Below are 23,803 nucleotides of genomic sequence, written 5' to 3'. Positions count from 1 at the left end.
CAGGCTTCCTCAACCTCGGCCTGTCCGATGTTTTGAGACGACAATTCCCATCCTCCCTGACCACTGGTCCTGCTGGCTAGGGATCATGGGAGTTGTAGGCCAAAAACATCTGGAGGGCCGAGGTTGAGGAAGCCTGCCCTAACTCCTCAAGAAGCTGAACTTGCTCCAGCTTCGGAGTACCTGCTATAAAAGAGACAACTCTAAGAAAGTCACGGTGCTCCAAAGCGTCACCAGTTGCATCAAGTTGCTTTAGAGAGAGCATTCATCATCATCCTTATCACATTACAGAATTGCTTGGCGACTAAGCAGGGAGCAGCACACAGAGATAAGGGGGGAAGCAAGTACTCTGCAGCCTGTGCCTCTCCCATCCCTGTGCATCATGAGTTCAACAAGTGCAGAATGTAATGCAACCCAGCACAGCAACAGCAAGAGGGGCAGTCGCAACACCTCCGCAAGACCTCCTCATACTCTGGGCAAGATGATGGTGGGAACTGCTTATGAACCCTGTATCCCCTCCTCCTCCTCCGCCTCCTCCTCCCTGCCACACAGCCTTAACGATAGAAGTATTGATGTGGAAGTAGTTGACCTCACTTGCGAAACTTCAGAACCTATAGTTGTTGATCTTACGCAAGACGACTCTCTTGTGCTTGTTGGAGAGAGTGGGCAGCAGCCCAATAGAGAGTTCAGACCTCAACCATTGTCTGACAGCCTCATATTTAGTGGTGGTGGTGGTGGTGATAGCAGACACACACAGAGTGGTGCTCTTGCCACTAGAAAGCTCCCCAGAGAAGTGGGAAGGAGGGAATTTGCAAGATCCTCAGGCACTTTGAGTTGTGGAATTTGCATAGACAGCTTTGCAGAGATTGTGCAAAGCGGACGGCTTATAGTGTCAACAACATGTGGCCACATCTTCTGTAGTCAGTGCCTCAGCAATTTATTAGGTATGCTAACTTTTGCCCAATTTGTAGGAGGAAACTCACTCCAAAGGAGTATCATCCAATTTATATGTGAAGACATGGGTGTTCCTGAACACAGTCTAATGTGGCCTTCATAAACATGAGTGAACTCCAAAGAACACACCAAGTACAGTATATATGACTTCAATATGACAGTTAGCAATTTCACTTTTTCCCAGTTGGCCTCCTTATAGTCCAGTTGTACTGTTTCAGCTTTGTTTTGCTTTAAGGTTTTTGCAGCCCACATTTTTTGAGGTCTGTAGACGTTTGAAGAACAGCTTGGAGGATATGTCTGCTGTTGCCACATTGCTTTGTGCCGATATCTCATTTCTGTTCTAGTTCTGTTGCTGCTTTGAGAAAAGACTGATGTCGAGTGAACTCATCTATTCAAGACTAGGCTAGTCATAGTCATCTATGATAATACAACCTGCAGCTTCTTTTTGCAATTTGCCTTGTAAAAAACCAAAGCCAACCACTCACCGGTGGAAGTCTGTTCCACATCTACTTGCTTTCTAGTGGCAAACCCCTCTTTCTGTTGATGTAGCCCTAATAAAGACCAAGGTTTATACAACACTGTGGCTCATTTCTAACGCTGCATGCATGAATGGTTTATTACAAAGAACTCTTGGTGGTCCGAGTCTTCTCTTGAAGAGAATACAGCCATCATGTTAGATCTGAGCAGCTTTCCCTGTCCAGGCATATGCTTAAGGAGCAGTTCATAGTGGAGTCCGTACCGAGGTTGCCACGTGGGGCAGAATCCAATGGAGATGAGCTAAGCCATTTATGTGAAACACTCCTCAAATGGTTGGCAGAGGATAAAGTAATTCTCTGCTTTTCAGAAATGCTTTGCTGTGGGGAAGCTGCATCCATAGGGCCATGTTTCAAGCAGCAAGCATGTAAGACTTGAACCTCGCATGATGAACTTGAGTTGCGGTGACTCCCTTTCTCAGCCCTGTCACGTAGTCATAGTGGAACTATGAATGGCTTGACCTGTTGAACTTTGGGATGCTGCTGTACTAATAGGTCTAATTGCTTTAAAACGTTTTATGTTGATAACTCTTAAATGAAAGACTTTCTCTTAAATGTATTAAAAATGCCTTCCAGTAGCACCTTAGAGACCAACTAAGTTTGTTCTTGGTATGAGCTCTCGTGTGCATGCACACTTCTTCAGATACATGAGCACACAAAAGCTCATACCAATCACAAACTTAGTTGGTCTCTAAGGTGCTACTGGAAGGCATTTTTTTATTTCGTTTCGACTACGGCAGACCAACACGGCTACCTACCTGTATCTTAAATGTATGCCAGCCAATCTTCCGTTGGTAGAAAGCATGGGCTATCCAGCTAATCAGCAGCATCTCACCAGGCCTTAATCGGCTGCGGTGAGTCTCATAATATTTCCCCCCATGTTTCTTGTTTATTCGATTTTAAGGCGTCTCGTAACATAGTGAAACCTCACCCGTGACAGCTTGGAGGGCCAGTGTTACGCTTCCAGTTCAGCACTGGATTGAACACCTTTTTCAAAAGGGAGGCTTCCTTAGTCTCCCCGCAGCCTGCTGCAGGGGCCTAGCTGCACACACCCCATATTAGACTTGCACATAGCCTGGCAATCATGTGGCATGGTTAGGACTTCCACAGATGGCATTGTCTCCGTGAACATGGGCTGTGGGGATCAAATACTCTGTGCAAGGGGAAATCTGAATTTTTGAAGAAGTTGCATGAGACATTGTTGGACTACATGGAGTATAGCATCATTATGATGGGAGATATGAATGGAGTGGTGTCCACAAATATGGATAAGTCACAAAGACAGGTAGTCACGAAAGACGGCAGACTGCCAAAAACCTTTTTTGACATAACTGACAACATGGATTTGATTGACATTTGGAGAACTAAGAACCCCTTGGGTAGAGAGGGAACTTTCTTCTCTGAAGCCAAAATGACATGGACAAGAATTGACCAAATTTGGATAACTAGAGGATTGGCTCCTAAAATTTGAAAAGCGGAAATTTGTCCTAAAACTTGCTCCGACCATAATGCTGTGAGAATGGAGATGAAATTAACACCAATTGGTTCCTTTAGATGGAGGATGAATGACACCTTGTTTAGAGATGCAGAGGTTACCAAGAAGGCCCAAAAAATCTTGAGAGACTATTTTGAGATAAATTTGAATACCATGGTTGAAAAAAGAGTAATTTGGGACGCAAGCAAAGCGGTCATGAGAGGGTTTCTGATTCAACAGAATGCAATAAAGAAGAGAACTTAAAATGAGAAAAAAGATAAAATTCTGGAGAAAATAAAAGAAGGAGAGAAGAAATTAAGAGCGAAACCAAAGTCGCAAGAGATTCTGAGAGAAATAAAGTTATATCAAGTACAATATATGAAAATGATAAATCAGGAAATAGAATGGAAAATTAAACAGATGAGACAAAAGACATTTGAATCGGCTAATAAATGTGGGAAACTGCTAGCCTGGCAGATGAAAAAAAGACAAAAATTAAACACCATCACAAATTTGGAAGTGGAAGGAAAGAATATACAGAATCCATTGGAGATTAGAAAGTGCTTCCAGAGATATTTTAAACAACTATATACACAAGGCCCACAGAAAGAGACTGATATAGACCAATTTTTAAGAACAAATGGATTACAAAAAATTTCTCAAGAAAATAAGTTAATGCTGAACTATAAAATAACGGAACAGGAGGTTGAAGGTGCCATCCAGAATATGCAGTTGGGCAAATCTCCAGGGCCGGACGGTTTAACCTCAAAATACTATAGATCTTTGAAAGATTGGTTAATTCAACCACTAAAGGAGGTTTGCAATGAAATTTTGGTGGGGGAAAAAGCGCCAGAGTCGTGGAAGGAAGCTTACATTACACTTATACCGAAAACTGAGTTTGAAAAAACCCAACTTAAGAACTACCGCCCCATATCCCTGCTTAATGTGGATTACAAAATCTTTGCAGATATATTGGCTAAAAGATTGAAAAAAGTTTTAGTTGAGGAGATACATAAAGACCAAGCTGGCTTTCTCCCGGGCAGACACTTGTCTGACAACACGAGAAATATAATTAACATTTTAGAGAAGCTGCAAGTGAACATTAATACTAAAGCAGTTTTGATATTTGTTGATGCGGAGAAAGCCTTTGATAATATTTCTTGGAGTTTTATGAAGAAAAATCTTCAGGGGATGGGGGTTGGTCAAGGTTTTGAAAATGGTATAGGTGCAATTTATTCAGAACAAAAGGCCAAATTGATTGTTAACAACGTGGTGACAGAAGAATTTAAGATGGAGAAAGGGACACGACAAGGCTGCCCAATTTCCCCTTTGCTTTTTATTTCGGTCCTGGAGGTATTGCTAAATATGATTAGAAGGGACCATCTGATCAAAGGTATTCAGGTCGGAGCTAAACAGTACAAACTTAAAGCTTTTGCAGATGATTTAGTATTGACATTACAGGAGCCAGAATCTAGTACCAAAAGAGTATTAGAACTGATTGAGGAATTTGGTCAAGTGGCAGGATTTAAGTTGAACAAGTTAAAGACTAAGGTTCTCGAGAAAAATTTAACACCGATTGAGAAAGAGAGGTTTCAGAAGGAGACGGGTCTAACATTAGTTAAGAAAGTAAAATACCTGGGGGTTAACATGACTGCTAAGAACTTGAATTTATTTAAAGATAACTATGAGAAATGCTGGTCAGAAGTGAAAAAGGATCTTGAAATATGGTCAAACTTGAAGCTTTCCTTGTTTGGTCGAATTGCTGTGATAAAAATGAATGTACTGCCAAGAATGTTATTTTTGTTTCAATCATCGCAAATTTTGGACAAAATGGACTGTTTCAAGAAGTGGCAGAGAGACATTTCTAGATTTGTCTGGTAGGGCAAGAAGCCCAGAATAAAATTTAAAATATTAACTGATGCAAAGGACAGAGGTGGATTTGCCCTGCCAGACCTTAAACTTTATTATGAATCAGCAGCATTTTGCTGGTTGAAAGAATGGCTGCTTCTTGAGAACACAGACATTTTGGATTTAGAAGGTTTTAATAACGTTTTTGGGTGGCATGCATATTTGTGGTATGACAAGGTTAAAGCACACAAAGCATTTAAAAACCATATTGTCAGAAGAGCATTGTTTAATGTCTGGATAAGATATGAAGACTTACTTGAAAATAAAACCCCAAGGTGGCTATCACCGATGGAGGCGAAGGTTCAGAAAAAGCTCAATATGGAGGCCAAATGGCCAAAATATTGGGAGATTTTGGAACAGGAGGGTGACAAACTGAAATTGCAGAGTTTTGAGAAATTAAAAGACAAAGTGCGAGATTGGCTTCATTATTATCAAATAAGGGAGGCTTACAATTTGGACAAAAAAAAATGGTTTCCAGGTGGAAAAATCAAAATTGGAAACAGAACTGCTAGATCCCAAAACTAAGATATTATCAAGAATGTATAACTTGCTGTTGAAATGGAATACTCAGGATGAAACGGTTAAGAACTTTTTTTTATGTATGCTACAACGGCAGCAAGAATACTTATAGCAAAGCACTGGAAGACACAAGATCTACCCACTCTGGAAGAATGGCAGATGAAGTTGATTGACTGTATGGGACTGGCAGAAATGACCGGCAGAATCCGCGACCAGGGAGAAAAGTCAGCAGAAGAAGATTGGAAGAAATTTAAGGACTATTTACAGAAATACTATAAAATTAATGAACCTTGAAAAGATGTTGGTTTGAGCTTTGGTGGTCTCTAGCTGTCATGATAAAGATAATGGGGACTAAAATTCTTTAAGTTATTATTTTAAAAAAAAAGTTGAATGAAAATAAGGCTTATTTTAAAAGGAATGTTAAGAGATTAGGATTTGCTGAATTAACAGGTTGAACTAGAGAACAAGAAGGGGAGGTATGAGGAAGTCAAAGAAATATGTTATTGAAAGATTGTTATCGAAATTGATTTGTTTTTAATATTTTTCTTTTTCTTTTTCTTTTTGTGTTTATATAAAATTGGAAAATCTAATAAATATTTATATAAAAAAAGGATGAAACGGTTAAATCTGCTATGATTAAATGGGCACAAGATGTTGGACATAATATAATGTTTGCTGACTGGGAACAGTTGTGGACCACAGGTATGAAATTTACGGCATGTAATGCCTTAAGAGAGAATATTATGAAAATGATATACAGGTGGTACATGACACCAGTCAAGCTTGAAAAAGTATATCATTTGCCCGATAATAAGTGTTGGAAATGTAAAGAAAATGAAGGTACATTCTTTCACCTTTGGTGGACGTGCCCAAGGATTAAGGCCTTCTGGGAGATGATCTATAATGAATTGAAAAAGGTATTTAAATATACCTTCTTGAAGAAACCAGAGGCTTTCCTCCTGGGCATGGTCGGCCAATTGGTGTTAAAGAAGGATAGAACTTTGTTTATGTACGCTACAACAGCAGCAAGAATACTCATCGCAAAGTATTGGAAGACACAAGATCTACCCACCTTGGAAGAATGGCAGATGAAAGTGATAGACTATATGGAACTGGCGGAAATGTCTGGCAGAATCCGAGACCAGGGAGAAGAGTTGGTGGAAGAAGATTGGAAGAAATTTAAAGACTATTTGCAGAAACATTGTAAAATTAATGAATGTTAAAATGATGTTGGATTGAAATGAAACGGCTTTAGCAACAAGGTTAAAAAGAATATGTAAAAATGGATTGATAATCAGATGAAAATACGAAGTTATAATATGTTAAGATATAGAATTAAGATAAAAACAAAGAGGGAAAGGATTTGCTGAATTAACCATGTGAACTGGAATACAAAAAAGGGAGGTGTGAGGAGGTGAGGAAATAAGTAAATGAAATATAAGACATGAAAATATTGATCTGTTTTTAATTGTTGTTGTTTTTTACTTTTCATGTATTTTGTATTTTTCCTTTGTATTTTTGTACCTTTTCTTTCTTTTTTTCTTTTTAATTTTTATTTTCTCTTTTTTAATTCTGTAACTTTTTTCTGTCTGTAAAACTTCAATAAATATCATTTTCAAAAAACAAAAACAAAAAACAAATCCTCTGTGCAAATGCGTCTGGTGTTACCAGAACCTATATGCATCCCCCAGCTTTCGAGGGGAGCTTAAGACAGAGTGCTCAACGGAAGGTCATTTCCATTCATCGCTACCATCACCGTTTCTGTTCTGTTTGCACAGACGCTCTTACTGAAGAACAAATGACACTTTGCCCAGGGAGGGACCTTGGTAATATGGTGCCCTCCTGGTGCCTTCCAAAAGCCAGGCAGGGGAGGGGTCAGGCTTGGGGAAGGATGCACAAGGCTCTGGTGGGGTCCTAGAGCCCTCTCATCTCATTCCCAAAGCTGGGAGAGTGCTAACTAGGCTTGGGGAAGGAGGCAGGAAGGCTCCCTTCTGGCCCCCACATCCTGTGCAGGGGAAGAGCTTCACTGCCCTAAATCCACCTCTGCTTTGCCTCGTGTTTCAGTCACCATGAAGGCATTTTACCCATTCAAGAAAGTTGCACAATGTATTTTGGAGGTCACTTCTTTGAGTCGTGATGGGAAAAACTGAATTCCTGTGCAGAATCCTTAATGCGCACCAAACTGGAGGGGTACAGCAAGCACTACTGTTGGACGATGCTGTATGGAACCTAACACTTCACCAGTCTAGTCGTTGCATAAAAGTTCTAGCAAAACTATGTGTTCGGGTGCCTCGACCCTTACACAGTTTCCTGAATCCTTGCAGTGATCAGGTTTTTTTTGGGGGGTGGGGGTGAGTTGTCTGGTGGCAGATGAAAAACGGCACCGAAGTTAGCAAAATGCAGTAACCAAAACTACATCTGCATAATGGACTGTTCTTGACGGTAGGCAGCAATTGCCATGTGATACCATGACAAGGATAGGAGAATATTTAGCAAGTGAGTCAGAGCTTACAGTTGCCATATTCAGATGGGTTATTACATGCTCTTGTTTGACTTGAGACTGGACACCTCCCCCACAGGACACTACACTATTACTTTTGTGGTACATAAATAAAGCCATAGGCTATGCAAATAACAGGTGGAATAATTGGCAGAATTCTCTGCTAGGTTTTGTGACCTCTGCCATTTCTCAAGGACAGGGTCACAGACATCTGAACACAATTGACCATTTAATAAGAAATGAGTTCTTAAAGGACTGTCAGCATTTATTTGTGGCTTTCCTTTGGTGATGTAGATATAATTCATGTTTGTGAGGTGCCCCCTCCCTTTTTACGTGCTCCTGGCTCCTAGTCAAGTAACCAGTTCATGTTCTGTAATTCACACAGAAATCTTCAGCACCACAGGGCAGGTGTATCTGGTACTGAACACTTTTTGCCTGAACAGATTTCAGAAAAACACAACAGCTCTTGGTATTCAACGTTACCTGTTGAGTTACTCTACTCTGAATGCCCTTGCTTAGTTAATCGAGTCCACTTTTCTGCATCAACAAAACACACTTTGCATCTTAAACAAAACTCCCATCAGGATTCCAGTAGGAACCAGTTTTGAAAGGGGGGACCCAAACCCAGTGGGTCTATTTTTGCTTGCGCCAGAAGACGTTGCTGAACTCCCTTAATCATGGTGAGTGCAAGGGTGTTGTAATCTATGTATTCACACATCACCATCGACTTTCTGACTTACGGTTGCAAGATGCTTCATTTCTCCCCCTTTGCTCCTGGCACAAGCAGGATAAACAAACCTGGAAGCTTTGTTTTCCCCATTACATCTGGTCATGGTTTGCTGCTTCCTAACAAGCCACAGTCAGCAGGCCAGCCATAAGCAGGGACTTCAGATTGGCTGACAATTGTTGCTTATTATGATAAGGCCACAGTCCCGGGTTCAGACGTGATGTGGTGCCAAGGCCTTGTGCTTTGCTTCTCCTGCTTGCTCCAAGAGAGAACAGCATGAGGAGCAATTGGGCAGCATGTGCTACATAATGCATTATAAAATGTCTCCTGATGGCCGTTGTATGTTTACAGGAAGCTGCTTTGTATGCAATCAATCACAGTCTTCACTTAGACTAATCTGCATAATAACAAATCACCATTTCGCAGGGAATGCATGTTTTAATGCTCGCTAATGGCAAACTCCTTGCTTGTAGAAATATCTTTTTAAATCCTATCCAAATGGCATGTCCTTGTCTCAGCTCCTGAATTACCATTACCGAAATGTAGATCTAGGAAATTTCCACTTCCTGCCTACCTTGGGAAAGATCGTGCGCCTATTTATGACCTTTAGGTCATCAGCCCTCCCGTCTCGACTCATGGAGATAAAGGATACTCTATGGTGGTTCCACTCTCTCCGCCCAGTGAGGGTATTTAAGGACGAAACAAGGAGGCAATTGGTTCCTTGCATAGAGTCAAAGCTAATGAGGACAAGGGAAAGCAAGCTTAACACTAGAAATACTAACTGCCCGAAGGAAGAAAAGAATTCTGTAAGCCTAGATTTACAAGACCTGAAGAAGAGGCTAATGAGTATAAAGACTGAGATTTCTACCCAAAATATAAGGTCAGTAGAGCCTAGAGCACAATATTTAAAGAGGTCCAACAGCTCTTTATCCCATAGAAAGACATCAGTGCAACTCCCTGTTCCCTTTTCAAGCGACACCGAAGTAGATGAGGAATTTGGCACCTCCGACATTTCTATGGCAACAACACCTAAAGAACTCTACGCTGCTGACAATCTGGAGAAATCCAGCACCCAATCTACATCTGGACCTTTGCCTAATGTTCCAAAAATTTATCAGAATGATCAACCTTCTCTACTGTACTCCTGGCGAGACAGGATGGACAGATCTTCCAAACTCGAAGCTGGCTCTTTGTTGGCCAGTGATCCACATTTTATAGCACATGCCTCATTAATACTCCCACAGCCACAGATAGAACCAACAGTCCTCCAATCAATCCAGGAGGGAGAGGGGGATTGACAGTTAATGAAACACCGTGGGACCGCCCTCCCCGCTTGGGGTGCGGTTGGTTGGGTTTTATCTTCTAGGGATACTTACCCTATCAAACCTTCACCTCTTCCCCTTACCATTTTGACCCAGGAGTCCTGGCCCAGGGATGACTTGTCAGTGAGGGGATGTTACCCCTCTATTGGGGAGGCTAGTATGGGGTCTGGGATTCCCACTATTGAAGGGCTAGGGAGGAATGGCGGTGGGGCTAGATATCACTATCGGCGAAGGGTTTTGAGATGCAGTGATGCTCAAACCCCTTCCAATCTACGCCCCATCCCAAGGGATGAGGGTAGGGCGAGCAGGGATTACCCACCTCCGTCATTGGTGTTGTGCAATGCCAGGTCCATAGGCAACAAAACCTCCACCATGGGTGACTTTTTTGTCTCGCAGGGGATTGACCTGGCTTGCGTGACGGAGACCTGGGTACGGGAAGGCGAAGTAGTCTCCCTACATGAGATAACACCCCCAGGCTTCTCTGTCCTCCATCAATCGTGGACTGTGGGTTGGGGGGGGGGAGGAGTAGCGTTGTTAATCCCGGAGGATTGCTCTTTCAGAGCTCTGCCAGCACCGGCAATCTCCGGCATTGAATGTGTTGGTCTCGTGTGGGGCACCAAGGAGAGCTTGGCTGTCTGGCTGGTGTACCGACCACCCAGCGCACCGGCAGCCACCCTGTCAGACCTGCTGGAGATGGCGGCGGGCTGGGCCTTGGAGTTCCCAAGCTTATTGGTTTTGGGAGACTTCACTGTCAATGCCGATGCCTCCCCCTCCTCACAGGCTCTGTACCTAGTGACTTCCATGGCAACACTAGGGCTCTCCCAGTTTGCTTTGGGCCCCACTCATCAAGCAGGCCACACGCTGGATCTGATCTTTGGTGCTGGCATAGATGTGATCATGCTCCCCCCTGTGGAACAGCCATGGTCTGCTCACTACGCTCTGAAAGCCAAGATTGACTTCCTGCTCCTCCCCTGCTCGGGTGGCGATCCTATTTGGGCTCGCCCCCAAAGGCTGATGGATCCTGAAAGATTCCGTCAGGCCTTGCGGGACCCTGCTCCTCCTGGCGACTCATTAGATGACCTTGTCGAGGACTGGAATAACCAGCTCTTGGCAGCCATCGATGAGATCACGCCTAAGCGCCCTCTGCGACCCCGTCGAAACCAGGCCCCTTGGTTTACTGAGGTGCTCCGGAAAATGAAGCAGGATCTCAGACAGCTAGAGTGAGTATGGCGACGGACTCATGACAGAGCTTCAAGAACATCTTATAGGACACTTATGAAAGCCTATGAGATGGCTATGCAAGCTGCTAAGAAATCTTACTTTGCAGCTTCCATTGCATCCGCTAGCTCTCGCCCGGCACAACTTTTTAGAATAATTAGGTCGATAATGTCCTTAGGAGGACAACCAAATTTAAGCACAAATTCGACCCACAGCTGTGAGGCATTCGCGAGCTTTTTTGCGGAGAAAGTCCTGTTGCTCCGCCATTACCTCCCTGCCAGTTTAGATACAGTGACTGAACTGGAGGCCCCTTGACTGTCTTCGGGTCCAGTGTTGGACCATTTCAATCGGCTACTCCCTGCTGATGTGGATAGATTCCTCCAAGCTGGTAGGCCCACCACCTGCCTCCTCGATTCGTGCCCGTCTTGGCTGATTAGGGCGTGTACAGATGTTGCACGGACCCCCCTGGTTGAAATTATCAATTTGTCCCTTGGCATGAGGACATTCCCAGGGGACCCGAAGGAAGCAGTGGTGTGTCTGCTCTTAAAGAAAAAGTTCACTAGAGTCTTTAGACCTATCCAATTACCGGCCAGTTTCAAATCTTCCATATCTGGGTAAGGTAACTGAGAGAGCGGTTGCTGATCAGCTTGGTAGGTTTCTGGAGGAAACATCGGCTTTAGGTCCATTTCAGTCCAGGTTCCGTCCTGGTTTCAGGACCGAGATGGCTCTGGTTGCCCTAACAGATGATCTACGTAGACAACTGGATCGAGGCGGGTCAGGACTGCTGATTCTTTTAGATTTGTCAGCAGCCTTTGACATGGTCAATCATGATCTTCTGGACCACCGCCTTGCCGACGTGGGGATACAGGGCATAGCCCGTAAATGGCTGTGCTTTTTTATCTCTGGTCGGGGACAGAGGGTGGCGCTAGGGAGGGAGATGTTGTCGTGCCACTCCTTGGTGTGTGGAGTGCCGCAGGGTGCAAACCTCTCCCCAATGCTTTTTAACACCTTTATGCGCCCCCTTGCCCAGATTGTCCGAAGCTTTGGGCTGGACTGTCACCAATATGCTGATGACACTTAGCTCTACCTGCTGATGGATGGCCGCACCGACTCGGCCCCGGACACACTGAGCAGATGCTTGGAAGCTGTGGCTGCATGGTTTCGTGGGAGCCGATTGAAACTAAATCCTTCGAAGACAGAGGTCCTATGGCTGGGTTGGGATGGCATGGGGATGAGGGACCAACTCCCTTCTCTTGCGGGGGCCCAATTAGTGCCATTGCCTTCTGTTAAGAGTTTGGGTGTAACCCTTGACGCCTCCCTTTCCATGGAGGCGCAGGTTACAGCAACAGCCAAGGCGACATTTTTCCACCTTCGCCGCATCAAGCAGTTGGTCCCTTACCTTTCCCGCCCCGACCTGGCCACAGTGATCCATGCGACGGTCACCTCCAGGCTTGACTACTGTAATTCGCTCTATGCGGGGCTGCCGTTGAAACTCCAGCGGGTGCAGAATGCTGCAGCGAGGCTCCTCACGGGGTCTCTGCCATGGGAGCATATTCACCCAGTGCTTTTCTAGCTGCACTGGCTCCCGGTGGAGTACAGGGTCAGATTTAAGGTGCTGGTTTTGACCTTTAAAGCCCTTCACGGCTTAAGACCTACAGGACCTCCTCTCCCGGTATGTCCCACGGAGGACCTTAAGGTCCATAAATAGCAACACCCTAGTGGTCCCGGGCCCTAAGGAAGTTAGATTAGCTTCAACCCGAGCCAGGGCCTTTTGAACACTGGCTCCGGCTTGGTGGAACGCTCTGTCTCATGAGACCAGGGCCCTGCGGGATCTGATTTCTTTCCGCAGGGCCTGTAAGACAGAGTTGTTCCACCTGACCTTTGGCTTGGAGCCAATTTGATTCCCTCCCCCTCTTTCTTTTTCCTTTCTCCTCCTGTGATGAGGCTGCATTTTAATGTTTCAATATTTTAATGCTGTATTTTAATTCAACTTGTTTAAATTATTGCATGTTAGCTGCCCTAAGCCTGGCCTTGGCTGGGGAGGGCGGGGTATAAATAAAAATTATTATTATTATTATTATTATTATTATTATTATTATTATTGTTATTATTATTATTATTATTATTATTATCATCTGGGCACAGATATCCTTGTAATCCTCGTTTCGGTGCCTGAAGTCTTCCACGTGGGCAGCAAGGTGGGAATTGACGATGCAGAAGCTGGTATTGTTGCAGACAAGCCTCACGGCCACACACCCCTTGTTACCCTGCAGGGGCGGAGCAAAGATGGCTGTTAGTGAGCAAGCAGGAAAGAGGGGGAAACTGGTTGGCAGAGATTAGAAAAACAGATAGACAGACAGAAAGATCGACGTAGGGAATTCCGCTGTCAGGGTCTACTCCCCATCTTCCCCATGATGCCTGTGCCCACTGTCTCCCTCATCACTTCCTTGATGCGGCTGAGCTGGTCCTTCCTGACAAAGATGAGCACCAGCTGCACCTAGAAGATGCAAGGTACTGGGATGTCTACCAGCTCTGTTCATTGCTTGCTGTCCTGGGCCGGCTGGATGCAGATAGGAGTGGCAGGTGGCACCAACTGGGGATCCCCCAAGGGAAGAAGGCTGAGAGCCAGGGAACTGGTGGGGGGACGACGAGGCTGAGTCGTCCGAGGGAGAAGAGGGAGCAGACTGTGAGCAAGAGGAGGTGTTGGAAACTGAAGAGGCAGGAGGGCAGGAAGATTCTGTGGCAAACAGCAGTCCAGAATCCGAGGCAGAAGTGGAGGCTGGAGGCGGGGGTCAAGAGGCAGAGATCAGGCAGGCTGCTGAAGAAGCCAGGGGGTCTCCCCATCCTGCTGCGATCAGCTCCCCTCCCTGCTGGTCTCCCAGAACACAGAGAAATTAAGAGGAGGGAGCAAAGACAGGCAAGGTGTCAGAGTCTCAGGTTGCTTGGGAAGGACCAGGGGGAGGAGGAGACTTCAGAGAGTGGTGGGAGGGTAGCAACCTTCAGCCTTCACAACTACCTCACTGGGGCAAGACCTGTTGGGAAAGGTTTCTGTGATCACGAGGCCTGCACGGTTTGGGTTTCTTTGAATAAAGAATGTTGGCTTCTTTTGAATAAAACACCACTGACACCAGGTGTTTTTTCTTGCTGACCTCCTCCTCCTCCTCCTCCTCACTCCAGCTCCTGACAGCTGTCTGGCTGCTGAAGAAATGGGTGGGGTTGGACTTACTTTCTTGTACTTGGATTTGGAACGCAAAGCCTTTTCCACAGCTGTCAGCCACTCTTGCTCCTTTGTCGAGTCCAAGTAGAAGAAAGCCTCTGTGCTCAGGTCCAGCTCCTGGAACCGAATGCCCAAGTGCCAAAGAGAAGGATGTGGAACTGTAGGAATAGGACTCCAATCGGAACAGACGTGCTGGTTAAATATGCAAAGACAACCGGAGTGTGCAAGGGCAGGCAAGATCAGGACCAAGAACAAACAAGTAATACCAGCCACTTCTTCCTCAGCTTAGCTATTCTGGGCCCCAAAGGAGCTTTGCTAATGAAAGAAAAAAAGCTTTTTCCTTGTATTTTTTAAGATGTGCCAGCCAGCCTGATATCTAAGCACTATCCCAGTATCCACAGGCAACCAGAAATTCTTTGAAGGCAAGTGAGTTGGTTGGTCTCTCCCTTCTTCCTTCACCTGGCAACCTGGTTTCCAGGCTGGCTTTCCGGGAGCAGAAAACCACCTCTCAGATCTGCTGTGCCAAGCTTGTTTGCTAGAAGATTACCCCGTAACACCCTTGTCCTCTTTGCAAACCTCCTAAATGGCTAGCCTTCTGTGTTTCCATGCTGGCCATGAAGGAATGGGCATTCCCCACTCTGAAAACAGCACAGAAATACAGCCTGTCTAGTAAAGGGGTAAAAAGAGCAAGCTAAACAGCCTCTGTAAAACAGTAGCATCTGAAGCTGCTAACCACATACTGATAAACATATCATAAAAGCAGACATGAAAAACAAATGGTCACTGGGTACTACTAACAGTGGGACACGGGTGGCGCTGTGGGTTAAACCACAGAGCCTAGGACTTGCAGATCAGAAGGTCGGCAGTTTGAATCCCCGTGACGGGGTGAGCTCCCGTTGCTCGGTCCCTGCTCCTGCCAACCTAGCAGTTCGAAAGCACGTCCAAGTACAAGTAGATCAATAGGTGCCACTCTGGCGGGTAGGTAAACGGTGTTTCTGTGTGCTGCTCTGGTTCACCAGAAGCGGCTTAGTCATGCTGGCCACATGACCCGGAAGCTGCACGCCGGCTCCCTCGGCCAATAAAGCGAGATGAGCGCCGCAACCCCAGAATCGGCCATGACTGGACCTAATGGTCAGGGGTCCCTTTTTTAAAAAAAATAAATATGATATTTATTAGAAGTTTAAAAGTTACAGAAAAAAGAAGAAAAGAAAACAACAAAGAATTAACAAAACATACATTACAATACATAAAAAACAAAGGAAAAAAAAACATAAAAACCAATACAACAATAACAATAACAATAAAAACACATCCAATATTCCATATCTTTTTCTTTCATTTACTTGTTTCATCGACCTCCTCACACCTCCCTTTTTGTATTCTAGTTTAGTTATTTGTTTCAGCAAATTCTTTCCATCTTTCTCAATTTTTATTGGGTAATTTATCTTAACAGTCTAACCTATTAATTAACTCAGCAAATCCTTTCCATCTTTCACTATATTCTGTCGTTCAATTTACCTTAATTTATTTTAACCTTATCTTACCATAAAATACCTTAAAGCTTAAAACTTAATACTTATTTATACATAACTCCTTATATCATTTCTACTAAAGCCAAATAGTTTCATTCCAACATTTTTCCTAATACTCATTAATTTTACACTAATTCCCAAAATAAATTTTTAAAAACTTTCTTCCAATCTTCATCCAACGTCTCTTCTTCCTGGTCTCGGGTTATGTCAGTCCTTACTGTCCATTCCATCTAGTCCATCAACCTGGTAATCTTATGTCCGAGGCTCTTAAGTCCTTTCCATGTCCCTTCTGCAGATCTTCTTCTTGTTTATACCTGCACTTTACCTTGTCTTTTGTTGGTCTCTTTCTTAGTTTCTTTCCTTTCTCATTGAGGAGTAGGTCTCAGGGAGACTCCAAGCCGAAAATATCTCCATCTCCCCTCAGCAGATCAGCCCATTCCCCACAGTCCCATTCCCCACAGTCAGCAGTGTAGTCCAGAAAGTATTTAAAAGCATGTTTCAAAGTCCCTCCAAAATTAAGAGCCCCCACAACTCCAGACCCCCCCTGGCCCACTCCAGATTCAATCTTCAAGAACAGTGGCTTATGCTCCTGCAGGGCCTCAGGTCTCTCCATTTGTGTTACTTGAGGTTCGACAGCAACCTCCTCCATTGTCTTCTGCATTTGCACTTGCCCTGTCAAAACAGGTTCCTGGGTTGGTTCCTGAATGGTTTCTATATAAGTATTCGCTGTTTGTCCAAAGTTTTTGACTGCAACAGTCATCAAATCCATCTTCTCATGCATCTGGTCCAACAAAGCACTTGTCTTGCAAAAAGCAAGCACCAAAACTTCTTCTAAACACATTTTTATTCAAGGTCAGAGTCTGGTCCCACGATCCTAATCTCCACAGCTGTGAAATCCCCAGATCGACTCCAGCAACAATTTAACAAGCTCCCTCTAGAGGAGACAATTTCTATTTGTATCCATCTTTTGAAAGCAGGTCCAACAAAAGAAAATTACTTTCATTTTTCAATTTTTTTTGTTTCTTTAAGATGCAAAAGGCAACATTGGAAGCAATTTGTTTCTCTTCATTAGCTATCTGTCAAAAAACGTTCCATTCACAGTCAATGAACTTCCCAAAAAATTTCTGTCTCTGACACCCCGTTCCCAGGTTTGAGACGGTGGAAATTTATCTTTCTTAACTCTCTCTCCTGCAGTCTTGAACAATCAAAATCCCCCCTCTTTTCTCCTGCTTCCAAGAGGGGTTTTGGTGGTTAAAACCGAAGGAAATTTAGACCTGTATATACGACTTTCCAGGCTTTAGCTTGCACAATTTTTGCTTTAGTCTATTTACAAAAGCGGAAGGCGGACTTCCTGTTTAGAACCTTCCCGCTTCAGTGCCAAATTAAAATGATTCTTAATCCAATTTACCGTTCTACAAATGGGTACTTGTTTAGAGTCCAATTGTCCACAGGAAAAAGTCAGCGCTCTCCGGCAACGACTATGCGGCTTCACTCCGTAAAAATAGCGGTCGATTCAAAACACCGCGCCGCTCACCCCACGTCGCATCGGATCCCCGAAAAAGGGGTTTCCCTGCGAGTAGGGGAGGCGCTCCTGGTGTCAGCCGAATCCCACGTTCCCAGGCTTCCTCCACCTGGGATTTTTAAAGGGTCTCTGGCTTCGCTGCGGCGGCAAGACCCGATTTTCGCGGAGCGGGTTCCTCTCGGTCAGAGGAACTCCGCCATTGCCGATGGTGCTAACCCGGAAGTCCTCTGGTCAGGGGTCCCTTTACCTTGACCTTACTACTAACAGTATGAGGAAATAACCAAAGCAAAAACTCAAAAACCTTGTGTGAAGTAGTAAGCTTAGCATTATAAGGATGACCCACACCAAGTGTTGGGGGGGGGGGTCACACCTCCCTGTCCTCCAGCACAGCTTTTAGGAGGAGTTCCAAAGGTTTTGCTTCAGTTTTGGATTAACTGCAACTTGTCACAATGTCTGAAGCTGCACAATCCGCTTCATTTGAACCATGGCTCATTGAAACAAGCCAACTTCCAGTCGTGGGTTTACAAAGCTGGTAAAATGAACCACCATACGATCTGGACACACCAAACTGTGGTTAATTTAAAATCCAAGTGGAAGCTTCCCAATAGGCTTGGGGTGGGGGAGAGGTGTGCAAACCTGGAGGAGAGGCTGCCGTCCTGCTCATAATATGAAGCCACGGTTCAGTATGTGGCACCAAGGGAAATTGCCCACCACAACTAATACTTTCAATTATGTTGGGATACTGCCAGGGAGATAACGTCCATCTGAGCCCCCAAGCTCGGTGCCGGACGATCCATCGACCTCCCGTAGTCACGCAGTATCAGCAATTTAGCGACACTAAGCCTCTGGCTTAGTGCACACTCTTAACAGCAGAATTCACACAGCAAAAGTTGCACAAGCATGAGAGCATATTTACAGTTTATTTGGCGTTGGTCAGAACAAAGAAAACATGACCGTCTGCTCCGACTGCTCAGGCAAAACAGCAGAAAACGAAAGCAACAGAAGACATAAACATCCTGTGAAGCAGGAAATGCGCAGGCTGTTATACAAACATCCTGCTCCCTTTTAAGGTGGAACGGAAATATCCTAACATCCTCCCCCTTTCCGTGTAACCTGTAGTACCTGTGTTTCAACCCAATTGCAACCTTTGTATGTAAACCTTAAGTTGTTCTCTGTTAACAACCTTAGACAACAGATCAGCAGGAATTTCATTTCCTGGCATGTAGGACACCTGAATGAGTCCTTTCTGAATACACTCTCTTGCACGATGTAGCTTAATCTGCAAGTACTTGGTCCTTTGCTTGCAACTCTCCGAGTTCAGCAAAGCCAAACAAGATCTGTTGTCTTGATACACTTGTATAGGACATTTCACAGAAACCCCAATGTCCTTAAACAGTTGCATCAACCATTCACAATCCATGAGTGAAAATGACAGAGCATTGAGTTCTGCTTCACAGGAACTTAGGCTAACTGTCGTCTGCTTTTTGCACAACCAGTCAAACAGGCAGTGGTTGTACATGTAGCATACTCCAGAAGTGCTTGTACCATCCGTGGTGTCACTTCCAAAACTAGCATCTGCAAAGATTTCAAGACCTCCAGTCTTCTGACTGGTGAACCTCAGCCTGTAGTGCATAGTCCCTTTCAAATACCGGGCTATGCGCTTCAGAGCTTTCCAATCCTGAACAGTAGGATTGTTAGCATGTCTGCTAAGCAGGTTAGTGCTTACAGCAATGTCAGGTCTTGAACATCTAGCAATGAAATTCAACTTGCCTAGAATGCATCTGTACAGCGTTGTGTCAGAAAACGCTTCAGCAGTACTGTCTACCTGGTAACCTGTCACCATCGGTGTGTCTGCTGGGTTTGCATCAACCAAATTCAACCTGGTTAATACATCAGCAATTTTCTGTGTTTGGTGTACCAGAAAATTACCTGCTTGGTCCCTCTCCACCTGCAGAGAAAGATAGTTGGATACCTCACCAAGATCCTTCATGTCAAAGTGCTCCTTCAGGTGAGCTAGGGTGCTTTGGTAGAAAGCCTGATTCTTCCAAAACATCAGAAGATCATCAACAAAACATAAACAATACAGTTTGTTTTGCCCCTCCTCCTTGACAAACACACACGGATCAGCTTTGCCCTGGTGAAAACCTAGAGAAAGCAACGTTTCAGTGAGTTTTGTGTTCCAACACCTGGCACTCTGCTTGAGACCATATAAGGATTTCCGCAGTTTACAGACCATTCCCTTCTGTATCTGCATCCCGTCAGGTGGAAGCATGTACAGCTCCTCCCCCAAAATCCCGTACAAAAAAGCTGTATTTATGTCATGATGGGAAACATGCAGTTTCTCCTCCGCAGCGATCTTGAGCATCAGCCGAATGCTCTCATATTTGACCGTGGGTGAGTAGGTCTCATGGTAATCCTGCCCTGGTACCTGTGAAAAACCTCTGGCAACCAATCTGGCTTTGTGTCTGACAACCTTGCCATTCTGGTCTGTCTTGGCCTTGAAGACCCATTTGCTGCCAACCAGTCTCATCCCTGGGACTACCGGTACCAGCTCCCAAGTTTGGTTCCTATTCAAGGAATCAACTTCAGCCTTCATGGCATTAAGCCAAGGCTCAGCATCTTTAGAGGTTAACTCCTGGACCTCTTTGAAGCTTGAAGGTTCCCACACCTTCTCTGAGCTACTAAGAACAGCAGTTGCCGTCTTAGCAAACTCATCAGCAAATCTCTTTGGAGGTCTGCCTTTGGTCGCCCTTTCAGACCTGCGAACTAGACGCAAGTCTTCTGGACTCATCTCCTCCTTCTTAGGAGAAAAGTGACCAATGGTGAACAGTGGTTCTTCCAGTTCATTGTCAGACACATCAGATGGTCTGACTGAGGCCTTTGCGCTTTTGTAGTCTGCTGTGTCATCACTGTCACTGACAGCAGCAGCAGCGCCGCCCACTGAACTGGAAGCCGAACTCTGATCATCATCATCATCCTCAGTTTCCTCAGCTTTCTCAGCATGATCTGCTTTCTTCACATCACCTTCATCCTCCTCTGGGTAACTCTGGAAAATTCCCACATTTTCCCCCCACTTAGGATTGTACTCAACACTCCTTGTGAACTTTATGGATTTAGAGTTAGTCATCCATACTCTGTATGCACCTTTTTCGTACCCCATGAACAAACCATGTGCCCCACGCTTCCCAAGCTTGTTGCTTTGTGGGGTGTGTACCCACATGTCAGAACCAAAGATTCTCAAGTGCTTGGTGTTAGGTTTCTTACCAAACATTTTCTCATAGGGAGTGCAGCCAATAGGTGATGACAGTCTGCGATTAAAAGTGTAAACAAAATTCGAGAGAGCCTCCCCCCAAAACTTCTCAGGGAGGTTGGCATCATGCAACAAGGTTTTTATTCCTTGCAGCAACGTTTGATTTGCTCTCTCCGCAAGCCCATTCATCCATGGCGATCTAGGCGTTGACAAGTCATGCTGGATTCCCTTCTCAGTCAGGAAAGCTTCAAACTGCTGAGAAGTGAACTCCCCGCCCCGATCAGTAAACAGACAGCCAATACGTTTACCATGAGCATTCTCCAACCAAGCACAGAATGCCTTGAACCTGGGAAATGCTTGCGATTTCTGCTCGAGCATAAACACATGAATGTACCTGGAAAAAGAATCAATTAGAACCATGAAGTACCTTGCTCCTCCCAAAGAGGGCGCTAGAGGCCCAACCAGGTCTGCGTGAACTAGCTGGTAGGGTTTGGAAGCCTGCCTGCTAGACTCCTTGCCTTTTGGAGCAACCTTCACCTTGTTCTCTGCACAAGATACACATTTCATGTGAAATTTACAAGGTTTGATGTCCAAACCTTCAACCAACTCAGGCATCTTGGCTAGCGCTTGCCAAGAGAGGTGACAAAATCTTCTATGTGCATCGTGAATGCATCCTGCATGAAGAACCTTGTTAGTTTGTGCAACACAACAAGAATCAGCATTAGATGTAACAGCATTGTCATCATAAGTTAGACAGAACAAACCATCCATCAACTTTGCATGCAAAAAGTCCTCTTTGCCTTTTCTGATGACACAGACAGTCCTCTTGAAGGTAATTTCAAAACCACGCCTATTCAGCTGTGGGACACTAAGCAAATTGTCCGCAGCTCCTGGAACAAAAAGTACATCTCTGATGGTAGTATGCAGACTTGCAAGTTTCACAGTCCCAACTCCTGCAGCTTGCAAAGTCCTTCCATCAGCCAGGTGGATCTCTCCATCTTGAGGTGTGAAGGAGATGAACAGATGGCGGTCTTTGGTGATATGGCGCGTGCACCCTGAATCCACTATAAACCTCGCCTTGGCCTTCGGTGAAGCAGTGCCAGCAAACAAAACCTTGTTTTCCACTGGCATGGGCTTTTGCTGCTTGCCCCCCTGCTTCTGGCCATCAGACTTGCCTTTAGCCTTTGGTGAAGCTGTGCCAGCAAACAAAGCCTTGTTTTCCACTGGCGTGGGCCTTTCACTCCCCTTCTGCTTCGGGCCATCTGCAGGCTTTTTCCTTTGTTTACTTCTGGCCTTCCGGCCTCTGCAAAGTTGACCTTGGCTCCCATGGGAAACAGAGCTCTCAGCTGCCGACTCCTTGGCTCCCCCTGGAGGCTGGAATGCTGCCTGGGATGACATCACAGTCAGCTCCCCCTGCAGCTTGCAACCAGTGCCCTCGGCATCCCTGCATTCACTCGCATTCTGGGAAACAGCCAGGACCTCCGATGCAGTCAAACTCTGGGCTGGGATGACTGGCAGATGGGCTATCTTCAAAGCATTCCACATCTGACGTGCAGTCGTGTTGCCAGCTAGCGTAGCAATTTCCTCCAGAGAGACGGACAAGACTATTACGTCTATGGCTCTCGAATTCTGAGCCTCCCATCTCCCTGTCAGAGGAACTGGAGGGGCTTCACTGACAGTATGCCACACCCCAAACTGACACAGGAAACTCTCACACCATTTTGCCCAGGTCTCATAATTGTGGCCATTTAATTTTGGGCACTCAGCAGCTTCAGAGGCTTGGAAAAACTCCATTCCAGCTCTTAACTTTGGCCGTGAGTCTTCTTCACTTCAGAGACTCCTTATCTTGGCACCCATAAATCACGAAGCCTGCTTGGCTCGGCTCCCAGGCCAATTAGGCCAGCCGGACATCAAAAGCTCTTGCCGCGGCAAACAGAAAAGCCTTTGCTTTTGCTTTTCCGACACATACCTCAGCAGTCTGTCGCAGTCTTACTCTCCTGCAAGTGCCGTGAATCTGGGCCCGAAACCTGTTGTTGGGATACTGCCAGGGAGATAACGTCCATCTGAGCCCCCAGGCTCGGTGCCGGACGATCCATCGACCTCCCGTAGTCACGCAGTATCAGCAATTTAGCGACACTAAGCCTCTGGCTTAGTGCACACTCTTAACAGCAGAATTCACACAGCAAAAGTTGCACAAGCATGAGAGCATATTTACAGTTTATTTGGCGTTGGTCAGAACAAAGAAAACATGACCGTCTGCTCCGACTGCTCAGGCAAAACAGCAGAAAACGAAAGCAACAGAAGACATAAACATCCTGTGAAGCAGGAAATGCGCAGGCTGTTATACAAACATCCTGCTCCCTTTTAAGGTGGAACGGAAATATCCTAACAAATTACCCACCCATGTGGCCTGAGTGAACAGGACAGACTTTGCCTGGCACCCAACAATACAGTTGTCATGTAGATGTCGCTTTCTCCAGCCCCAACTCTGATACAGGTTCCACTGGTCTTTGCATGGTGTTTGCACTTTTGCATGATCTGACCTGAAATTCTGGGTGTTGACATATTCCTTCTCTCTCTTGGCGAGGACGTGCTTGATGAGTCCCTCTCTCTGTCCGGACTGCGTATGTGTGGAAGGCACAAAGAGCTGGCGCATAGTGTGGGTCATTGGGGTTGCTTCTTGCTCATGCTCTCCTTGTCACGGATACGCCTCAGGGAGATGAGAACAGAACTCAAGTAGTCCTTAAAAGCAAGGAGGCGGGAGGGCACAGTACACCTCTAAGGCAACTCACAGCCTGCTTGGTGGCAGCGGTGGGGGTGGAGGCCCTCAGCGGGCACTCATTTGCTGATTCTGCAGGTTTCTTTCCTTCTCCATGAAGTTATCCTCGAATCCCAGAATTCCCAAGAGAGGAAAAGACTTCTGAGGTTAGAGAGGCTTCAGAACCGTTTGGGGAAGTTTCGGGAAAGGAACTTAGAAAATACTTAACTGCAGGAAAGTGTTCCTGCCTCCCCACAGCACCACATTTGCCGGACAATTGCCTCTCAGCTTATCCACGTTTAGGAAGGATTGTGGAGGCAACAGGTCCTCCCCTCAAGGCCTTTTCCTCTAAAGGAGGTAGACTGGTCTTCT

At 45.3% G+C, this 23,803-nt stretch overlaps 1 protein-coding gene and 1 pseudogene across 2 annotated transcripts in view; one reads left to right on the top strand and one right to left on the bottom strand.

Moving 5' to 3' along the window:
• LOC310753754 (inositol polyphosphate 5-phosphatase OCRL-like) overlaps positions 1-23,803 on the bottom strand; it is a gene marked incomplete at both ends in the record, with an annotated part of 450,055 nt that overhangs the window by 380,947 nt on the left and 45,305 nt on the right. Inside the window, 1 exon segment of the mRNA XM_083595098.1 lies at positions 14,379-14,486. Within this exon segment, the coding sequence (XP_083451224.1) occupies positions 14,379-14,486 (108 nt within the window).
• LOC310753788 (E3 ubiquitin-protein ligase RNF4-like) lies at positions 250-1,149 on the top strand (annotated as a pseudogene). Its single transcript has one exon. The product of its transcript is annotated as an E3 ubiquitin-protein ligase RNF4-like (transcript).

The sequence above is a fragment of the Podarcis filfolensis genome (genome assembly GCF_964270895.1).
Source record: "Podarcis filfolensis genome assembly, chromosome: W".
Classification (NCBI taxonomy): Eukaryota; Metazoa; Chordata; class Lepidosauria; order Squamata; family Lacertidae; genus Podarcis; species Podarcis filfolensis.
Note: the sequence above shows the minus strand (reverse complement) of the source record. Positions and strands in the feature narration are given on the sequence as shown.